The 19,515-nt window shown below is 48.1% G+C and overlaps 1 protein-coding gene across 6 annotated transcripts; it reads right to left on the bottom strand.

Moving 5' to 3' along the window:
• Window positions 1-49: 49 nt before the first annotated feature.
• Window positions 50-19,441, bottom strand: Slc9a5 (solute carrier family 9 member A5). Of its 6 annotated transcripts, XM_027405812.2 has the most exons (17): window positions 18,043-18,159; window positions 14,753-14,772; window positions 14,470-14,607; window positions 12,540-12,703; window positions 12,269-12,347; window positions 11,798-11,975; window positions 11,066-11,286; window positions 10,631-10,833; window positions 10,322-10,411; window positions 10,156-10,226; window positions 9,340-9,469; window positions 8,679-8,767; window positions 8,410-8,536; window positions 4,225-4,395; window positions 3,635-3,764; window positions 2,886-3,020; window positions 50-1,981 (listed from the first exon to the last, which is right to left on the bottom strand). In XM_027405812.2, exons 3-17 carry the CDS (start codon window positions 14,591-14,593, stop codon window positions 1,509-1,511), a joined length of 2,385 nt encoding a protein of 794 aa, XP_027261613.1. In that variant the 5' UTR covers window positions 14,594-14,607; window positions 14,753-14,772; window positions 18,043-18,159; the 3' UTR covers window positions 50-1,508. The 6 variants fall into 6 exon arrangements, with proteins under 6 accessions (XP_027261613.1, XP_027261610.1, XP_027261611.1 ...); XM_027405809.2 differs by having other exon boundaries at window positions 14,470-14,772; window positions 18,043-19,441; XM_027405810.2 differs by having other exon boundaries at window positions 3,635-3,704; window positions 14,470-14,772; window positions 18,043-19,441.
• Window positions 19,442-19,515: the final 74 nt, after the last annotated feature.

Here is a 19,515-nt window from a genome sequence, read left to right as displayed (position 1 = left end):
TAAATATTAAAAACAAAACAAACAAATTTAACTGTACATTTTAAACAAGTGAATTTTATGGTGTTTATTCTCAAAGATGTTTTAAAAAAAAATCTTCAGGCACATTAGGAATTAGACTGGGGGAATGCTGTTATCCACAGATTTCAGGACCCATACTGCTTTGATTTGTCTTATAAATTCTCAGGGTGGTCAACTCCCTGGAGCTTGACTTCCTACCTGTCATATGAGGAGAGCCACTTGTTCACTTGGCTCACACCTGTCCTTAAACTGTCCTAGAAATGTCTCTATGGTACCCTTGGATAGTTTAGACTGTGACCTCCAGGGTGTTCTTCCTGCTGTCCTTTCCCATTTTGTGGACTCCCAGTTCTGAGACACCTTCTTCCCCAACCCATACAGTGGTCCCCTAGATTGCCACTCCATGCCTCCTGTTAGAAAAGTACTTACGAGGACCAGAGGGACTAAGAGCTTTGTCTAAAAACTCCCCTACTATTCTCTACTCCTGAAAATCTTGGAACAGGCAGATCCTTCTTGTCCCACCCCTGAAAGCCTGAGACAAATGGACAGAGGACACTCATCCATCTAAGAGATATTTAATGTATCTTGGGTTTAAGGTACAAAACACAAGGCAGGGGCTAACCCCAGGAAAGCCACCTGTTACTCAGTCAACTGTCCCCAAACATTGCAGCCAGGCATCCTAGCCCCCTATAGTAACAGTGCAGTGGCCCTGGGATACCTGGTTCCTTTTCCCTTTGGGAAATTTTGAGGTGGAGACATAGGAGCCCAGAGGCCTCTTTGTTTCCTACTCAGAAATCTCAGATCCAAGTCTCAGAACATTCCTGACTCACGCCTAGAGTAGCTGACTGGCTAAAAAGCAGCTCTGACTTAAAGCCTGGCCCAGGGCCTAGTCCTAGAAAAGGAGGCACCATTACCTCAATGTCTGGCAGCAAAGGGAAAGGGCTAAAACAAAATGTGGAGGCAGACTCCCACTACTCCTGAAGCTGACCCAACTCATTAGTTGAGCCAAAGGCTGAGGCCTGAGCTACATCCTACCCCTGTTATTCTGAGGACCAGCCCCTCATAAAGCCTCATTGCCAGAGCACTGATCCTGACCTGATGCTGGGGGGTAGAGGAAGGTTAGGGGAGACCAGTGTCCACAGAAGAATGACACCCTTGCTTTGGGGGCAAGAACAGCTGCCAACAGTAAGTCCAGGAAGACACCCTAGAGAAGGGACATAAGCTTGTGGATCTATCCCCTAGAACTCTGGACTGGATCCTGAGCCATTTTTTGAAATGGAAAGTGGAAAGGGTTAAGAGCAGGGAGAGTGGTAAGAAGGGTCCCTGTGAGGACCAGCCCAGGAAACCCTTCTGACCAATCCCAAGGAGGCCCAGTTGCCACTTCAGTCCAGGCCCCCATGGCCCCATACTAGGCTGTATAGGCTCCTCTGCCCATTGCCTGAGGAATACTCCCCACAGGGGCTCTACATCCTGCTCTTCCCTGAGGCCCTGGGCTACAGCCGCCCCCCCCTGTTGAACTGGATGCACCAGTGGGAGTTGGCAGTGCCTGGACTAAGATGAGTGTGGTCCTTGTGGCCCATGAGGGGCTGCAGCTCCTGCTGCTGGGGAATGTCAGCACTGCTCTCACTTCGAGAACGGCCAGCTTTGGCCAGGCTTGGGGGGAAGGCGAAGCTAGAACGAGGGTCAGAAGACATGTCAAGAGGAACCTGGGTCTCTTCCATACCCAGTGGGTGGGGAGGCAAGCGGGTTAAAGTAGGAGGCTGGGTACAGGGAGGGGAGGCCAGGCTCTCCAGGGATGAGATGCTCTGGTTCCAGCCTGTCTGCATGTCCACGGGTACAATCTTAGTTGTCTCTGAAGACACATATACAGCCAGGTCTCCCTGCCCACTCTTCCAGGGTAACTCCTTCTCCGCACAGGTTGGGGAGGGAGGGATGATGCGTGGGCTCGGGCACACCTCAAGGCTTCCTGGAAACACAGACAGAGTACACATGAGCTCATTATCAGTGAAGCGGGATCCTCAAGGGCACTCAAGGTCACCATATTACACTCATCTGTGCTATACTCAATAAATCTTCCTGGAAGAGAGCACCAGACTGCTTTGCTTTCTCTTGTGGTCCAGCAGCAGCACAGGGCTGCACACAGAACAGTTGTTCATGAGGGACATACTGAACAGATGGCAATAACTACAGCTCAAAAAAAATCAAAGAGGAAGTACGTCTTGTCTCTGACCAGCCTCATCAGCACCAGCTGCAGCACCAGCTCAGAAACAACGTCCTGCTACTCACTCTGTAGATCAGGCTGCCCTCGAACTCACAGAGATCCACCTGCCTCTGCCTCCTTCGTGCTAGGATTATAGGTGTGTACCACCACTGCCCAGCTCCAACTAAATATTTTATGAATAATATTTTAAATATGGTTATGATATTGTAGTTGTGTTTTAAAGAAGAACACTTATATTGCATGTTGAAGTATTTGCTGATAAAATGAGATGATATTTGAGATTTTCTTCATAAGAATCCTGAGGAATAAATGTCATAGGTGAAGGCATAAATAAAGATGAGCTATGAGCAGGTGATTATTGAAGCTGGGAAACAGACAGGTAGGGGTTTATTTCACTATCCTGTCATTTCATATTTTGAAATTTTTCTGTAATAAACTTCTCTAACGTCCCCTGAGTGTTTGTGCCAACTATCACTGAAACCATAGCATTAGGAGAGATGTATAAGGTTTCTGGTTGAGTCAAAATGCTTAGTAAATGCTGACTGTGAATAAACTAACAAACAGGAAGAGTGTTTCTTGAAGCAGAGGCCAGAACAGATGGTGGAAAAACCAACTGCACAGGAGAGAGGGACTGCAAGGAAGTCATTACCTGAGACCTTGCCTTCTTGGAGGACCTCGCTGGTGGCTCGAGCCACAAAGATGATCCCTTCATCATCCTCTTTCTCTGTCTCTGAACTGTCACTTTCTTCCTCCTCCTCAGACTCCACAGTTAGTATCACAGCACCTATAAAGGGTAAAGCAGCCACTGGGTTAGCTGCTTCTTGTTACCAAACAACCTGAAGCTAGCTCCTGTCCCCGTCCCCCAGGCAGAGCCCATGTCGGCAGAGCACCTGCATCTTCCTTCAGCCTTTTTGGACACTGGCCGAAGAATGTTGAGCTTGAGGGAAAGGAGAGAAGATTGCATAGCCCAAAGAGACAATCAAAAGGTGCTATGTCCTTAGAGGAAGGCATGAGGGCCATACCTCCCAGCTCTTTCTATTGTCAGCCCCAGGTCAACTGATGACATTAACACCCACAAAACTGGAAGGTCCTTTAACATTCAGTTCACAGGGAAGTAGATTTTGATGATGGACTCTAGGCCTTTGATTCCACCTACCCCAAAAGGCCCAGGCCAGTCTACCCATCTCCATGACCTTTTCCAAGTCCTTAATAGTCATAATCAGCAATCTTGTCATATGTGGTACACTAACTGGAATTATTCCAACACTCACGTGTGCCTATCTAGTCCCTAAGGGGAGGGGCCCAGCTCATAGTGCTGTGTTCCCAGAGGAGACAGGATTTGGATGACAGGCCTTCTCCTTCCCCTCCTCCCTTCCATCCCTGAAGCTCTCTGCTTGCCTGTGTCCTGAAAGCCCAGGTCTCGAGGAGGTTTCCCATTTGTAGCTTCAGGATTAGCCACACCATCCTTCTGGGGACCAGAAAGCAAACCTAAGACTTTGGTCTTGGTTCTGCCACCCATCCACAAACCCTGTAAAATGGCAAAGTCAACAGAACAAGCCTTCCTAACCTTGTGGGGGGTGGTTATCACAACGGTTTTACCACCCCACTATTCCTTGGTCAGCCAGGAAGGAACTGTGGAGTCTAGAGTTACTCACTTCCTATCCAGGGCTCTGGATACATACGCCTGGATTGGCTGAAGAGCTCCTAGAATTGTCTCACCAAGAACTCTGCCCTTTTCCTGTCTGTTGCACCTCTGATAGCAAGTCATCCTATGGCTGAGAGGCTGCCCTCCCTCTGAAGCCACCTCCACCCCACTCTTCAAAGGCCTCAGATAGGCCTAAAAGGAAACCCAAACTGCTATAGTCATCAAACCTCTGAAGATGATTAAACAAAATGTTTCCTTGGGCTGAGTTCCAGTATGTGAGGACTCAGAATTATTTGCTATCAGCCTACGGCCCCATAGGAGTTGTCCCGGAGAAAAGACGCGCCTTCTTGTGGCCAGTCTTGCGGGGTCGAGGTTTGCTCTTGGTGAAACAGATGTTGTGCTTGGTAGACTTAAAGGACTCAAGCCGTCGCTTCATGTTCTGCTGGAAGACCTCCTTGTCCTGTCGCTCCTGTGCATCCTCGGAGATGAAGTGGCGGCCACAGCTAGCTTTGTACTGGCAATGACAGCCCCACCCTACCATGAGGCTGGGTGCCTTGGCCTCCCACAGGAACCCCAAAGCCACAAACCCAACACGTTCATCACAGGTTCTGCCAGTCCATTTTTTTTCCAGAATTAGCCATGGAATAGAAAATAAAAAGTAAAACATACAAAAGGATTATAGCCAGAGTTTTTCACTAAGGAAAAACTTCCCTTTCCTTGGAAATTATTCCTCCAAACCTGGCTTTCCTTGTCCTCTGCTGCCCTTTCCTCTGCTCTCTCTAATCTGAAATGATTAGAGACAGGGATCCTGTACTTTGTTCCCTGGGGATACTATAAAACCACAGAGCCATATCTTTGGCATATGCATTTATCTCTGTGTGGCTCATACATCCTGTCCACGTATCCCCAAGTAGCTACACAGAATCCTCTTGCCTGCTGTTTTCCTTTTAGACATTTCTACAACTATCACAACACCAGGCCTATGCTTTGAACTTTCCTAACTACCTACCCTAGGTCCTCTTGGTCCCAGAAACTGCATACTTAATTTAGAGCCAACCCTTTATCTGCTGCTTTTAACTCTTTCTCATAAAGACCAAGCCCTTCACACACTTACCCAGCCTGTCTGTTTCTGCTCTCGAGAGCTTAGCAACCTTTTCCTATCTAGTAGAAGTTAGTCACCAAAGTGCTGCCTAGAGCCCTCCTGGTCACTTTATCTTGCCTCATATTCTATCTGGTTCCTCTCTTTTCTTTTTTCTTTTCTTTTCCAGTTTTTCAAGACAGGGTTTCTCTGTGTAACTCTGGCTGTCATGGAACTCACTCTGCAGATCGGGCTGGCCCGAAACTCACAGAGACCACCTGCCTCTGCCTCTGCCTCCCGAGTGCTGGGATTAAAGGTGTGCCATCACTACCTTTCTTATTCCTCATATTTTCTGTTTCTTTGAACCACTTCTGAGAACTCTTGAAGTCTCCCACCTGCCTTTCTTCTTTACCTAAGTGCCTGGAAATGCCATCCCACCTCTGGGACAAAGTGGCCCTGTCTTGCTCAGCTTTGCTCAACTCACTCCTTCCTGCCCCCCTCAGTCTCAGCTCCCTCCTATTTCTCCGCATCTTTAATTTCCTTACCAGTAGCCACTTGACCTCTGCTTTCAGACAAGTTCCTGCCCTTGTTTTTGTTTATTTGTTTTTAAAGTCCTTTCACTGCCACTACTATCTCCCTTTTGAGGTCAAGCGCTTATAAATTGATTGGGATACTTCCTGTCTAATATTTCCTTAAATACCAAAAATGCTATTCAAGTTCCACAAGTCTGCAATGTGACCTTCTCCCTGGTCACCAGTCCTAAAGCCTCTGCCTAGGTACCAACCTGACCTCTGTCTGGCAGCTAGCCCTTCTTCTACCCCAGGAAGAAACACTCCCTGCTATTCCCTCTACAGGGTTCTCTTCTCTCCTTTGCTGGCTCCCTGTTCCTTTCTTCTATGTATACTCCTCTGTGTTATTCTTGGCTCTCCTCTCTTTTCTCTAAACACTCTCCCCAGAGAACTTACACATTCTCTCCACTTCAACTAACCCAGTGACATGAGCTGCAGTTTCAAAACAGCAGGCATCAGACCAGCCGCATCTGAATCATCAGGGGGGCTTATTAAAAACACAGAATCTTAGTCCCACTCCACATTATAGGATCTAAATCTCTAGGAGGTGAAGCCAAAAATATTCCATCAGCTTCTCAGGGAATTCCAGATTGTCAAATGAGGAGACCTCTGCTGTGCGTGCTTCCAAACCTCTCTCCAGCCCCTATCTCTCTCTTAAGCTGTAATTTTAATTAACTACATACTATCTCTAATGCTATTTCTGCAGAGGACATAAAGAATTAGGGACTGTGTCATGGTGTAACTAAGTGGATTCAGAACTAGTTGAATAACCATACCCAAAATGCTCCATCCATGTCAGTCTGGAGGAAAGTCTTTAGTAGCATGCCACAGGGCTCTGTCCTCAGCTCTATCCTGTTCAGTATTTATGATGATTTAGATGAATATAAAATTAACAGGCTTAGCAAGTTTTCAGATGATATGAATCTGAGAAAGAGACATTTGGTGGTAGACATGGGATCCAAATGATGGAATGATGGCCAAATTAAATAAGACAACATTTAGCAAATAAGCACAAACTTACTCTAGTTCTTTTTAAATTGACTATTCAAAAACTGAGTCAAACCCACTGATCAAAGGCTCACACACACACACACACACACACCCCAATACACACCATATGCTCCCTCTGACGTAACACAATAAGAAGTATATAGCATACCTAAAAGCCCTGAATCTGATCAGGCTCCAGATTTAATAACCAGAAAATATAAAGAAATAGAGTAATGTACTAAATAACACTGGAATACAATCAGCAAAATCTAGAAAAATGGTAACTTCTCCAATATAAAATATCTAGTTTCTTCAATAAATAGCACGGCGGGGGGGGGGGGTAGAAGAAGAAACTACTATAGTTTTTCTTAATGGAGGTCATATTTCCAAGATATAAATTGTGAACATATTTTGGATCTTGAGTTATATACAATAGCTGGAAAAAAACCAGGTATTTATTGAATACTGACTAGGCATTTGATATAAGGAATTATATTATAATAACTATAATAACAGTACAATGCTGGGGAAATCAAACCTGAGGCCTCACAGATGCCAAGTAAATGTTCTACCACTCTCCTATCTCCTTAGCCTAACCTATTTTTTAAAGTTCTTGCTAGCTGGGGTGGTGGTTCACACTTGTAATCAGAGTACTTGGAAGGCTGAGGCAAGAGGATGCCCAATTTGATGCCAGTACTAGGGCAGCTTGCAAAACTATGTCTCGAAGCCAAAATTTAAAAATAAAATAAAACAAACAAAGAGTTCTTGCCATAAACTGAGATATTCATAGATGATGTGATACAATGTCTGGAGTCTGCTGTAAGATAAAGTGTGGGCAGGGTATGATGGGTTATAGACCATAAAAACTTAATCATGCACAGATAATTATTAGAGTTGGGTAACAGATAAATGAGAGTTATTTCATTCTCTCCACTAAAATTTTGCAAAAGGAAAACATTAAAAGGAAAAGAAAAGTTGTATGAGGTGGGTTTGACAGCCATTAACTGAGGAAGACATGAGGGGTTGGCAGTGTGAAGACAGTATGAAGTCCTAGATTGGTGAGCCAAACCAGAACAGAAATCCTGGGCAGCATTAATAGCAAGTCTAGAACTAGGAAAGTTAGCAAGCCCTTATAACTTGCCCTAGACAGCCACCTAGTAGTTCCTTATGGGGTGGAGGAGGAGGGGCTGGCTTCTCATGGCCAAAGACACACCAGAATAGAAGAGGGTACTGGAGTAAGAGGGCCTGTGTGAGTAAAGCCGCCTGGAAACCTGCAGAAGCTTGCTCTGCAGAACTGGAAATTGAAGAGAGGTACATGTAAATTACTCAATGTTCTAAAAGCCTTGCCTTAGTACTGGGTGAATAACAGGCCCATAATAATGGCCTGCTGCCCCCTTGTGGGGTTACAGAAGATCTTCTCCTCGGTGGGCCTCCCATACTCAAAGCTTCAAAGCTCCCTAGTTTGCACAGGGCTAATCCACCTCTCTCCCCTGCTTAACTGGTTCCAAAGGCCTTCTCAGGTCCCTGCTTCCATCTCTGACCTGCTTCTCAAAGTTCCTTCTCCTCTACCTCTTCCCCTCCCTTAGGGGACATTGTCCATGTCCTGTGTACTCTTCTCCTTCTTAACACCCAGTTTCTAATCCAAAGTGTTTCCTGCTAGAGTCCCAACTGGTTCAGCTCTCAACTCATGCCTTTGAATATGATGTACAGCCTGCAGTACCTCCTCCAAATCATTAACAAGAGCAAAGGACAAAACCCACAGCCTTCAACTGGGCATTCAAAACTGGATGCAAGCTGGTACCAAGTGCCTCTTTCTCTTAAGTCTGTGGTCAAGGCCTCCGAAGTCCACTCACCACCACCCTCAGAACTCTCACGTCCAGCAGGCTCTCACCCTACGTCGTGGTTTGTATAGGCCTCCGCAGAGCAGATGGTGCATCACAGCGTCTTCCCGGTCCCGGCCACTGCGTACTGTGTCAATCACCTGCAGATCCAGACACGCTCCACTGCCACTCTCCCTCCTGCAGGAGGCAGAGACATGTGTGCTAGGGAGTGGGCAGCATGGGTGAGGGGTAGGGCAGAGGCAAAGGTGCTAACAAATCTTCCCCAGAAGGGATCTGGGGAGAAGAGCTTGAGGAAGGGGAAGGGCCCTCATGGACTCACAACAGGTTGGTGACAGAGGTCTCTGCCACAGAATTTCTGCTAGGCATAGAGGGTAGAGTAAGTCCTGTGGAGGACAAGACGTGGCCTCCCTGTAGGAGTCAAGACTGAGGTCAGACAAGGATCAGATGAAGGGGGCCAGACAGAGGGTAATAAAGAGAATAACATGCATTAACAATTATTTCGATCACTCTATTTTGTTTAGAGCGAGTGCCGGAGATTATTCAAGCTCTTAAACTATGCAAGTACTGAACCATTGAGCTACAGCTCCAGGCATTATTTTGTTCTGAAACACTTCACATACTGAATTCTTAAAATCTAACCTAGGTACCACCTATTCTTGTTGCTACTTTCTTCTCACTGAGGAAACTGAAGCTCAAGGAAAATAAGTAACGTATATAAACATCAGCCTATACATGATAACAGTTGAACTGTCTGTTGACTCCAGAGTCCAGCTGCTTCCCACCTTTCTGTACTGCCTGCCAGACTCTGTCAACACCAGGCTGGCTCCAGCAGCTGTGACTTCACAACACCCCAGACTCAGCTGGGAATTCCAACTCCCTGGCCCCTGCTAACAAGCCTGCCTGCCTGTCATCCCTTACTGGCCTGCTCTGCTGACCACCTGTCTATCCACTGCTGGCCTACCTGGTAACTGCTGGCCCACCTGGTCCACAAAACTGATGGCATCTCTGATGTTGAGTCTGTAGTACACATCCCAGATCTGGTCTCTGATACGATAGGCTGACCGCCGCATCAACAGCTGACTCAGATACTTCTTGTCAAATTGTTCCCACCTATAGAGGATGCCAGGCCCAGCCCTGAGTACCATTCTCAAGGTGCGGCTGGCTGGCCCTTCCTCAGACAGGGCAGGGACACTGCCAGCACTGGCCTGGCTTTCTTGGTATGAGTGTCAGCCAAGGAGAATCCTAAGGCTAGGCCCTGCTCTTACAACCTTTACAGTTTTAGGAGAGAATCTGATATTAGTTAAAAGCTATTCCAAATAACTGTAAAAATTATAACCATGACAAAAACTACCAAGGATAATTAAAACCGAGATTTGTTCTTGTCAGGGAGGCCAAAGGTCTCTAAGGAATCAATGCCTGTGGTTAGAGCTGAAGGGTGATTCAAGTCTAAGGAAGAGCGAGGTGAGGCAGTGTTCTAGTAGAACATGTGACTTGGACCACATGGTAGACTCTGAGGCTCTAAGTATGGCCTGTGTAAATATCAGGCAGACCATCAAAAACAGAACAGTGCATAACGGGGCTGGAGTCTGGCAAGTGCCGGACCATGCAGGGTCTGCAAGCCACCCTGGGGAGCTTTGTCTTATCCTGAGAACACTGGGGTGCCATTGAAGGGCCTCAGGCAAGGTCACCCAGCCTGAACCTGGCTGTGTCCCTTCTCAGAAGGGTGGCATATCCCCCATGCTGCCCTGGCTGGTAGGGCTACTGCTGCTGAAGGAGCCTCGGGGCAGCTCCCTCACCTGTCCCTCCAGTAGTGGTAACCATGGTGCCCCACAACGTCCTCCACTGCAGCCAGAATGTGGTCAAAAGTCTAGAATGGGGGTGGGTAGGGGGACTGGATCAGGACTCTGCCAACATAGGAGAAGGGAGAAAGGGCAGGTATGGGGCTGGGGTTCTGGTACCCACGTGCTCATGCAGCTCCTGGTTCAAGGTGGGTTTGTGATGATCACTCCTCTTCACCCTCAGCCACTTGACCAGTGGCTTGATGGTCAAACCCTACAAACAGGCAGGAGGTGAGCCCTGCCCTATTCCATTCCCTGCAGTCTTTCTCTCAACAATTAGGCCTCAGCTCTACCTTTACCCATTCTACTCAAGGTCTGAGAAGTCAGGTCCTTGCCTCCCCCAGTGGAAAGGGAAGCCCCAGTCCCAAAATGTTTCAAGATTCTCCCAGGGCCTGATGACCCTCTCCCCACCTAGCCTCCTGGGCACTCCCACCTGCACAATGACGGTGAAGAAAACCACCACAATAGTGGTAGCCACAAAGTAGTCCTTGGCAGGGACCTTGGTCCTGTCCAGTAGGATGACAAGAGCAAAGGCCACAGCCCCCCGAAGGCCCCCATAGGACATCACCACCTGGTCGATCTTGTCCAGAGGGACCAGCCGGAACTGATTCAGCACCCACGTCTGCAGGACTACGCCTACAGCAGGAGGGAGGCCAGTAGGAGCAAGGAGTTGGGAGTGGAGGACACTGGGAATGGATGGCACCAAGCATCTGGACTAAGGTCTGGCAGGGTTTGGGACAGGTGAGCATTGAGGGGAGTTTAAGAATTAGCAAGGATGTGGACTGGGATTGAGGGATGAGTAGTGGGAGGAGAGGGGAAAGAAAAGGGACAGGGAAAAGAGCAGTGAATCAGAGGGTGTCAGCAATACCGAGGGCTCGGAAGAACAGGATGAAGAAGAGGGTGCCCAGCACCAGCCCAGAGTCCCAGGCCCATTTGGAAGAGTCCACGGCTGAGATGCCAAGTAGCATGAAGATGACTGTTTCAGCACAGCTAGCAAGGGTTTTCATTGTATACTTGACAGCTGTGCGTGACTTATGGGAGATGTTGGCTTCCACGTATTTCTTACATCCTAGGCCACACATGGTCACCCTGGGAGAGAAACAAACTGTAAGTGAGGAAGGACCCAAAGGCTCAGTCTCTCTCAAGCTTGAGCATACTGCAGGCGAGGGTGCTGCCCATCACAGTGTATCAGATTTTCCAGGCAAAAGCTCAGGAAGGCATTAAGATTGCCAATTAGTGGCAGTGCTGGGATGAATACAGATCTCCAGGCTCCCCACTTAGTGCCTCTTGCTCTGAGTAGCAAACCCTCTGAGGCATCCTTTAGGATTCTATACACACAGAAACCAGTGGTTTCAGGCCTTGAAGTATACTGGCAGCTTAGCCTGCACTTCAGGTAGAGGAAGTGAGCCTTCAGGTGCCCAGACAGGTCAAGAAGACAACCTAAGGTTTTCTCTCCTCTGAGGAGAATCCGAGGTGTCCACTACCACAAGGACTCACTGACACCTACAGAGTCATTAAGCTCTTGCTTCTGGCCATATAAAGTGTGACTATTTCCAGTGCCCTTTCCCGGTTGCCTGCCTGTGATATCCCCAGGACTCACGCAAGAATGGCAGACAACGAGGCCATTTCAGCAGTGAGGTAGGCTGCATAGGCGAGGAGGAAGACCAGCAACGGCTCGATGATGCGGACCCGCTTGGTGAAGCGTGTGGTCAGGGCCAGGAGGAAGGCAAAGACTAAGCCCACGGCTGCCCCGCCCAGACTGACCACAAACAGGGAGGCTGGGGGAGGAGTGGGTTATCAGCATGACCCCTGGCCCAGACCCTCCCCAGCTGGGCTGACAGGACTGAAGCCTAGCAAGTAGTAGAGGAAGGTACCCACCACACTCCCTGGGGCTCAGGATTCCAGACTAGGATCCTGGGGCAAGCTCCTCCCAGACCCCATTCCTCCATGGAGGAGAGTAAGAAATGAAGCAATCAGAATAGCCTCCTGTGTCATGATGCTGGGTAGGTGGGTCTCAACAACCCAGGGAAGGCAGACATTGAATGCTGGCCAAGTTTGGGGAAATACTGACCGATTCCCTTTAGGTAGTCAGTGGCCTGCACATTGGCAGAACCCATCTCTACAAAGGAGTTGCAGACCTTGTACAGCACCTGAGTGACAAGAGGAAAGTCAGGATGTAGGAGGAGGCCACAGAGGGGAAGTGGGCTGTAAAAGAAGAAAGCTCAGATCCTATTTCCTCCCCAGCAGGGCTAAGGGGAAGGGTCTGAGGCTGATCAGATACCCAATGGGCAGAGCATGACAGCCTAGGGTTAGGGGTTGGCAGTCCCCTTATACATCCTCACCACAGTGACTGCATCATTGAGCAGGGACTCGCCAAAGACGATGATAAAGAGAGTCTCGTTGACGTGCACCTCCTCAAAGACAGCCAGCACAGCCACAGGGTCCACCGCCGAGATGAGGCTTCCAAACAGCAAGAAGTCCAGCAGGCCAGCCTGTACCCTAGGGGCTATCAGGGAAAAACAGAAGACAGGACGGATTAGTGAAGATGACTCTGCCTCCAATAGTGCTCCTTGTGACGGTGAAGAAATAAACCCAAAGGGAATTTGGAAAGACTGCTGGCTTGTATCCCGGAGGCTAAGCTGCCTGTGCCTAAGACCTGGCTTTGCAATCACCAGCAATTGTGATACGGGCTCTTGTCAAAGTGACATGACTTCTCTTAGCTAGACCTCCTCATCTGCCTAATTCACAAGATGTCTGCAGAGCCATTCAGGTGGTGCTGGTAATAAAAACCACAGCAACAGTAAAAGTAGCTGCCAGCAGGTAGAATTGGCTGCTGACTGGCTTTACTACCCATATAACAGGAAACGGTTTCTCCCACACCTGCGGTTCTCGGCCAAAGGGATGCAGCATATACACAATTCTCATCAGGAAAGGAAAGTCTGAACACAGTATGAAAAGTACCATAGGTGGGACCTGAATATGTCAAACAGCCCTGTGATCCCCAGTTTTCCAATACACAAAATGGAAATAAGAATATCAACCTCAAAATGTTTTTTATTTAGCTAGTGCCTAATAAGTGATAAGGAGCCAGACCACCTATTATTAGAATTACTACTTGATAAGAATCTGAGGTCCTCCTTTTCCTTCCTGCCCCAAATAGTTCACTTTTTATTAAGAAAACAAGACTGGAGGCCCCAGCTGGGAATTGCAAGCTTCTCCTTTTCACCTTAGAAGTCTGAATTTCTAGTATCGGGATTGAATGGATTTCTTGAGTCAGGAAATAGGGTGGGAGAGGACCTAAATGCAGAGCCTCAATAAAATGGTACCAAATGAATATAAGGGGCTCTATTTTCCCTTCCATTAGCTGGGGAAAGTAGGGGCTGGAGAGATGGCTCAGTGGTAAAGAGCACTGACTGCTTTTCCAGAGGACCCTGCTTCAGTTCCCAGAATCCACATGAAGTTCCCAACTGTCTGTAACTCTAGTCTGTGACACCTTCACACATATATCATATATGCAGGCAAAAACCAATGTATATAAAATAAATCTTTTTTAAAAAATGAGGTAAGAGTCAGGTGTTGGTGGCGCACACCTTTAATCCCAGCACTCAGGAGGCAGAGGCAGGTGGATCTCTGTGAGTTCGAGACCAGCCTGGTCTACAAGAGCTAGTTCCAGGACAGCCTCCAAAGCCACAGAGAACCCTGTCTCAAAAAAAAAAAAATGGTAAATTATACCTCACCAGAGTTTTTACAAGGAGACAATGCCTAGTACAGAAAGAATAGGAAAGAATGCCTAGTATAGAAGTTAGCATTTTGTGGATTAAAATATGTATTTATTAGCAATAAAAACTAGAAACAACCTGGCATAGTTTGGACATATCCAGAAGTGTGCATCCTTACAGGAATTGGTGAGCTGTACCTCAAGGAAGCAGGGCTGGCAAGTGGCAGTGTGGTGACAGAGGGCAGGAGGTAAGAGAGTGCTGCTGTAGGCTCCTGCACTTCAGCAGCCCACACACAGCTGGGAACCAGGCCCCTGCTCGGCTGTTATGCTGCAGAGGCACAGATCCAACTGGCAGAGACCAAAATTAGGACTGAAGTCTATCTGGAGCACTGCCATGCACTCCAGGTGGATGGACCTGAAACCAAGCTCTTAGGGAGCTCACCAGCATCTGACCTTCAGGGCTGAAGAAGGGAGTTAGGAGGTGGAGCTAGCAAGGGTTTTTTTGTTTTTTGCTTTTTTTTTTTTTTTTAAGCCCAAGTCCTAGAGTTACTCACCCACAAGTCCAGCCTGCTGCAGGCCCCAAAGGGCAACACCTGTTGTGAAGGCATTCCAGAGTGTGCCCACTACAGCATAGGTGAGGATGGCACCCAAGTTGTCAAAAAACAGCCGGCTCGGCATGAAATAGCCTGAGTCTAGCACAATAGGAGGGAGCAGGAAAAGGAAGAAGGTCCCTGGCTCCAGCTGGTACTCAGCCTTCTTGGCCACAGCTAAGACAATGCCTCCCAGCACCAGGCCCAGCAAAATCAGCAAGCAGCTCTCAGGGACCAGAGATGTTACCTTCCGAGACAGGTGAAACACTGTAATGTAAGAAGAAGACAACAGGTATGAAGCCATGGAATATCCTTCCTAGGACCAATGGAAGAAGAAACAAAATATAGACTCTCTAGAATCCCCAACCTCCAAGGCTACAAACTCTCTGTGGCTCCAAGGCTTTTCTTGCCTTTCACCTTCTGCTTTCTGAAAATGCCCCTTCCTCTGTACTGCCATCCTCAGGAACTGACCGTATCTTTCTCTGACCTCCCTTATCCATAGCAATCATCTGAAGTTAAACAAATGATCCATAAGCAATCATCTGAAGTTAAACAAATGCTAACCAGTCTCTCTGTATCATGCATAAAATCGCTGGAAAAAATATCAAGGCAGGCTGGAGAGATGGCTCAGAGGTTAAGAGCACTGGCTGTTCTTCCAGAGGTCATGAGTTCAATTCCCAGCAACCACATGGTGGCTCACAGCCATCTGTAATGAGATCTGGCACCTCTTCTAATGTGTAGACACTATATACATAATAAATAAATAAATCTAAAAAAAAAAACAAAAACAAAACAAAACAAAAAACAGGAGCGCAAAAGCCAAGCTGCTTGGGTTTGAAGACTAGCACCTCCATTTACTCATTCTTTGATTCTCAATTTTCTCATCAGCAAAATGGGAATGAAAACAATAATGATCAAATAAGTTGGTTGTAAAGATTAAATAAAATGACCTACTTATGAGCACTTAAAGCTGGGCCTGGGAGGGAAGACAAGGATCAATTTAGCAAGCTTGTCTCAAAGTCAGGACACAGCTCAATTACAGAGCACTGGATGGCAAAGCATATCCTACCACTTATGAGGTTCTAAATTCAATCTCCAATAATTGATTGTGGAGCAGACAACCAAGTACAGTGGCACATACCTGTCATCCCAGCACTTGGAAGGCTGAGGTAAAAGGATTGCTGTGAGTCAAAGTAAACCTGGGTTATGGTGTTTTTTAAAGATTCATTTACTTTTATTTTATCTGAATGAGTATTTGCTTGCATAAGTATGTATGTAAGTGCATCATGTATGTGCCTGGTGTCTGAGGAGGCCAGTAAAGGGTGTTAGATCCCCTAGAACGGCTGTTACAGGCAGTTGTGAACTACCATGTGTGTACTGGGAACCAAACTGGAGTCCTCTGCAAGAGCAGCCAATGTTTTTTAACTTCTGAGTCATCTCTCCAGCCCCTCAACCTGGTTTATATAGTTATTTCAAGGCTAGCCTGGACTTTTTCTCACCTCCCTAAAAGCAAAAACAAAAAACAAAAAAATAAAAGCACTTACTTAGCATATTGACTTGACTTATAGTAAGCACTCCATAAATTTTGCTATTAATATAGCATGATCCATGTTAATATAGTATTATACTATATACACATATACGCACATGCACACTTAGCTCCTTTTAGAAGCACTGTAGGTCTCCCAACCTAATGTACATATTTCATTATATTGGCTCAGTTTAAAAAGCTTTGTGTAGTCAGTCAGTGGTGCATGCCTTTAATATCAGAACTTGAGAGGCCAGCCTGGTCTACAAATTGAGTTCTAGGACAGTCCCACAGAGAAACCCTGTCTCGAGAACCAAAAAAATAAAAATAAAATAAAAAAGTAAAAGAAGAAAAGGATTGCCAACATTATTTCTTCTCCTCCTTTGTCCCTAAAATATGGTTCTCCCTTGGGTTCTCAGACCATGCCCCATACAGTCTCTCAGGCACTGGTAGAGGAAGGATTCTTATTAACCTGAGTTCCAGTGCCAAAGCAATGCCCTTTGGAAACTGCATCCACAGGGCCTAAGACTACCTAGCATACAGTGAACTCTACATCAATATGATTTGAATGAAAGGAGGGAGGACATTCTAGCTATTAAACTGGAAAGTGTTCCAGAACACACTGCTTATCTTTCCCCTCCTCTCTGAGATCTTTTTTAGCTGGAGAGGATAACCTCTCCTTCCTCTCTAGAAGGTGTTATCCAATTCAGAAAAGACACTACTTATCTATGATGTTGATGCTGTAAACCTTAAGATGGGAACTCTTCTACAATCCATGGACTTTTCAGCAAACCCAACCTGAAGCTTCTCCCTCCACCTTGCTGCCCCTGCTGCTGAACCTCTAGAGTAAGTTCAGGCATACATCTTCCTACCTTCAGCCCCATCCTTGATTCCCTTCTCCTCCCCTGAGCCCCAGCCCTGCAAATTCAGGACCTATCAAAAAGTCAGTTCTCTGGCAGAATCAGGTTCTCTGAAGATAGAGTTCCATTTTCCATTATCATTCCTTGGCTGCCAAGGTGGAGTGGAGAGTTCTATTCCAGCTCCATTATACTCTATACCTCAACAATATCCCAGGAGGAGAAGGGGGGCCAACTCTAGGTTGTGAGATTCCTACATGAAGGCTTCATTAGTGAGACTGGAGTACAAGCTGTGCCAGCATAGATGGAGAGTGAGTACCAACGCTCAGCTATAATTAGTCACCCCCACAGCAGAGCTTTAACAACAGAGAGAAAGGAGGAGGGTCTCGGTTGGGAGGGAGACTACTGTCAGAAAGGGGAAGAGGCAAGGCAAAGCATCTCTAACGGGGGATGTGTGAATCGGAGGCACAGCTTTCAATGTGAGGACTGGAAGAAGTCGAATATATGAAAGCGCCCAGGGTAGTCAGAACACAGTAAAGACCCATTAACGTGTAAGTTTCTTAAACCTCGAAGAGAAGACTATGAATTGGAGGGTGGGGTCGCACCAAGATGTAAGAAAAAGTGGGGTAGAGAGATAAGCTACAGGAAAAGTGACAGGTTGGTATCTCAGGAGATATTAAATCTCAGGCTCTCGGTCAGAGAAGGATAATTTCTCGGAACCAGAATGCCTAGGTTCCCAGGAGAACCTAGGACATTGAAGAGATGATTTTATCATCTCTTCAATGTCCCCGTAAGTCCTCATTGCTGACAGGTTTCTTAGAGGCTGGACGTCTGGAGGAGAGGCCTTACGAAGAAGGCTATCTGCAAGGGGAAGGGAAAACTGGGGAAACAGTCCAAAGATGGAGCTGAAGAGAGCAGCGACAGGCAGCCCTTTAGAAAGGCAAATCCTCTCAACTACCAACCCAGAAGGGGAGGAGGGAGACTCACAAGAGGCGCAGGAATTGGGTGAGAACCGAGATTTGTGGAATTCGAGCCTAAGTCCCCGCACAGTGCTAGATGCAGGACTGGATCTGAAGACCCAGGGATTTGGAGGCGGGTCCGCTGCGGGCAGCTGGCCTGGGTGCGGGCGCTCGAACACAAACACACACTCACCGATTTTAGCCAGGCTGGCCACCAGGATCCACAGGGCCACCAGGTAGGGCGCCTCCACCTCGTGCCACTGCCAGCGGAAGAGCGCCAAACCTGGAGGAGGCTCACCCAACGGCACCGACTCCTGGGTGGGTTTGTCTGTGGCCCCCGCCCCCACCAGGGGCAGCCAGAACAGAAGCATTGCGGCTCCAAGCATCCTGCAGCCTGCTTCGCCACCCTCCTGGCACTGCACGGTCGCCGGCCCCGCGTCGCTGCCGCCGCCGCCGCCGCCGCCTACCCGGCGCCCCCGCGTCACAGGCACGTGGGGCTCACTCCCCCCAATCCGGGCTCTGGTACCCCCGGGACAGGTTCGGACCCCGACACCCTGCCCAGGACTCTTGTTGGGAACCCCTCCTCCATCTCTTCTAGGTTAGTCTCACCTACAGAATTTCCCCCGCGTAGCTCTCCTTTCCCCTAGTCCTGAAACCCACTCCTTCGAGTATGCTCCCCTAAACCTCCTCTCACCGGGGTTCAGAGAGGTGACCAGCCACCGAGTCCCGGGGGCAGCGGAAAAGACAGGGGTCTCGGGGAGTAGAGACAAGTGCGGCTACTCCGCAGAATGCCGCCCAGCTGCGGGCCATCCGCCCGCGGTGCTCAGGCCGCTGCACGCTGTGAAAACCGCAGGGGGCGGCGCGCTGCTGCCTTCTAACACAATCTCCAAAACCTGGGACCCCCTACCGGCCCAGAACAGAGCTGCGCACGCGCACTGAGCACGCCCAGAAAGCCTTGGTGGACAACGCTGCCCTCAACGTACTCAGAAACCTCAAGGCCAGGACGGATCCCAGCTCATTTTAGGTTGTAAAGAAGGCTCTTCCTCTTCTCTCCGCAACGGAGAGGCTCCTCCTTCCCTTCCCTTCAGACTACAGGGCACTATTCACCTATTCCATGTATCTAAGAGGATCTTACGGAATTCCCTTTAAAGTAGGAACAACTTGGGGCATTTGACTCATCTCGCCCCAAACTGAAGACTGTCTCCACTTTTCATTCATCACCCAAGCTGAAGGAACATGTGCTACCTGCCTCCTCACACTGACTCATTCCATTCTTTTTCGAGAAAGAGCACTCGTCCTCTCTCCCCCCCCCCCCCGCTAAAGGGAACTGAATCCACCTCTTCCTTCAGATATGAAATCTATTTTCACTTCTTGTTCCAAACTGGAAGAGATCCTTCTCATTGCTTTCTCCAATGAGAGAAATGCTTCCACTGATCTTTCAAACTGATAATTAGTCCCGCCTCGTTCCTAAACTGAGAGTGGCCCAGCTAAAAGGGAGTATCCGAAGAGATTTACGCCCGGAGATCCCCGCAAAGACCCGCTGCAGCCTCGCCCACACCAAGACTAAGGCAAGTCTCCCCGCCCTCTGCTCTGAGGCGGAGCGGGAGCTCGGGTTTTCCCGCCCTCCTACCAGTGGAACTAACGGGATCACCAGCTCTCTGAGTGG

Source organism: Cricetulus griseus, chromosome 3 (genome assembly GCF_003668045.3).
Source record: "Cricetulus griseus strain 17A/GY chromosome 3, alternate assembly CriGri-PICRH-1.0, whole genome shotgun sequence".
Classification (NCBI taxonomy): Eukaryota; Metazoa; Chordata; class Mammalia; order Rodentia; family Cricetidae; genus Cricetulus; species Cricetulus griseus.
This window is presented reverse-complemented; position numbering and strand designations above follow the sequence as displayed.

Bases quoted from the DNA above. Each gene is read 5' to 3' on its own strand.
- Slc9a5 (XM_027405809.2), bottom strand. From the start codon at position 18,235: ATGCTTGGAGCCGCAATGCTTCTGTTCTGGCTGCCCCTGGTGGGGGCG. The intron at 10,412-10,630 runs GTGGGAGTGCCC...GCCTGTTTGTAG, and splicing joins TCTTCACCGTCATTGTGCAG to GGTTTGACCATCAAGCCACT. The intron at 4,396-8,409 runs GTGAGAGCCTGC...TGTCATTGCCAG, and splicing joins TATACAAACCACGACGTAGG to TACAAAGCTAGCTGTGGCCG.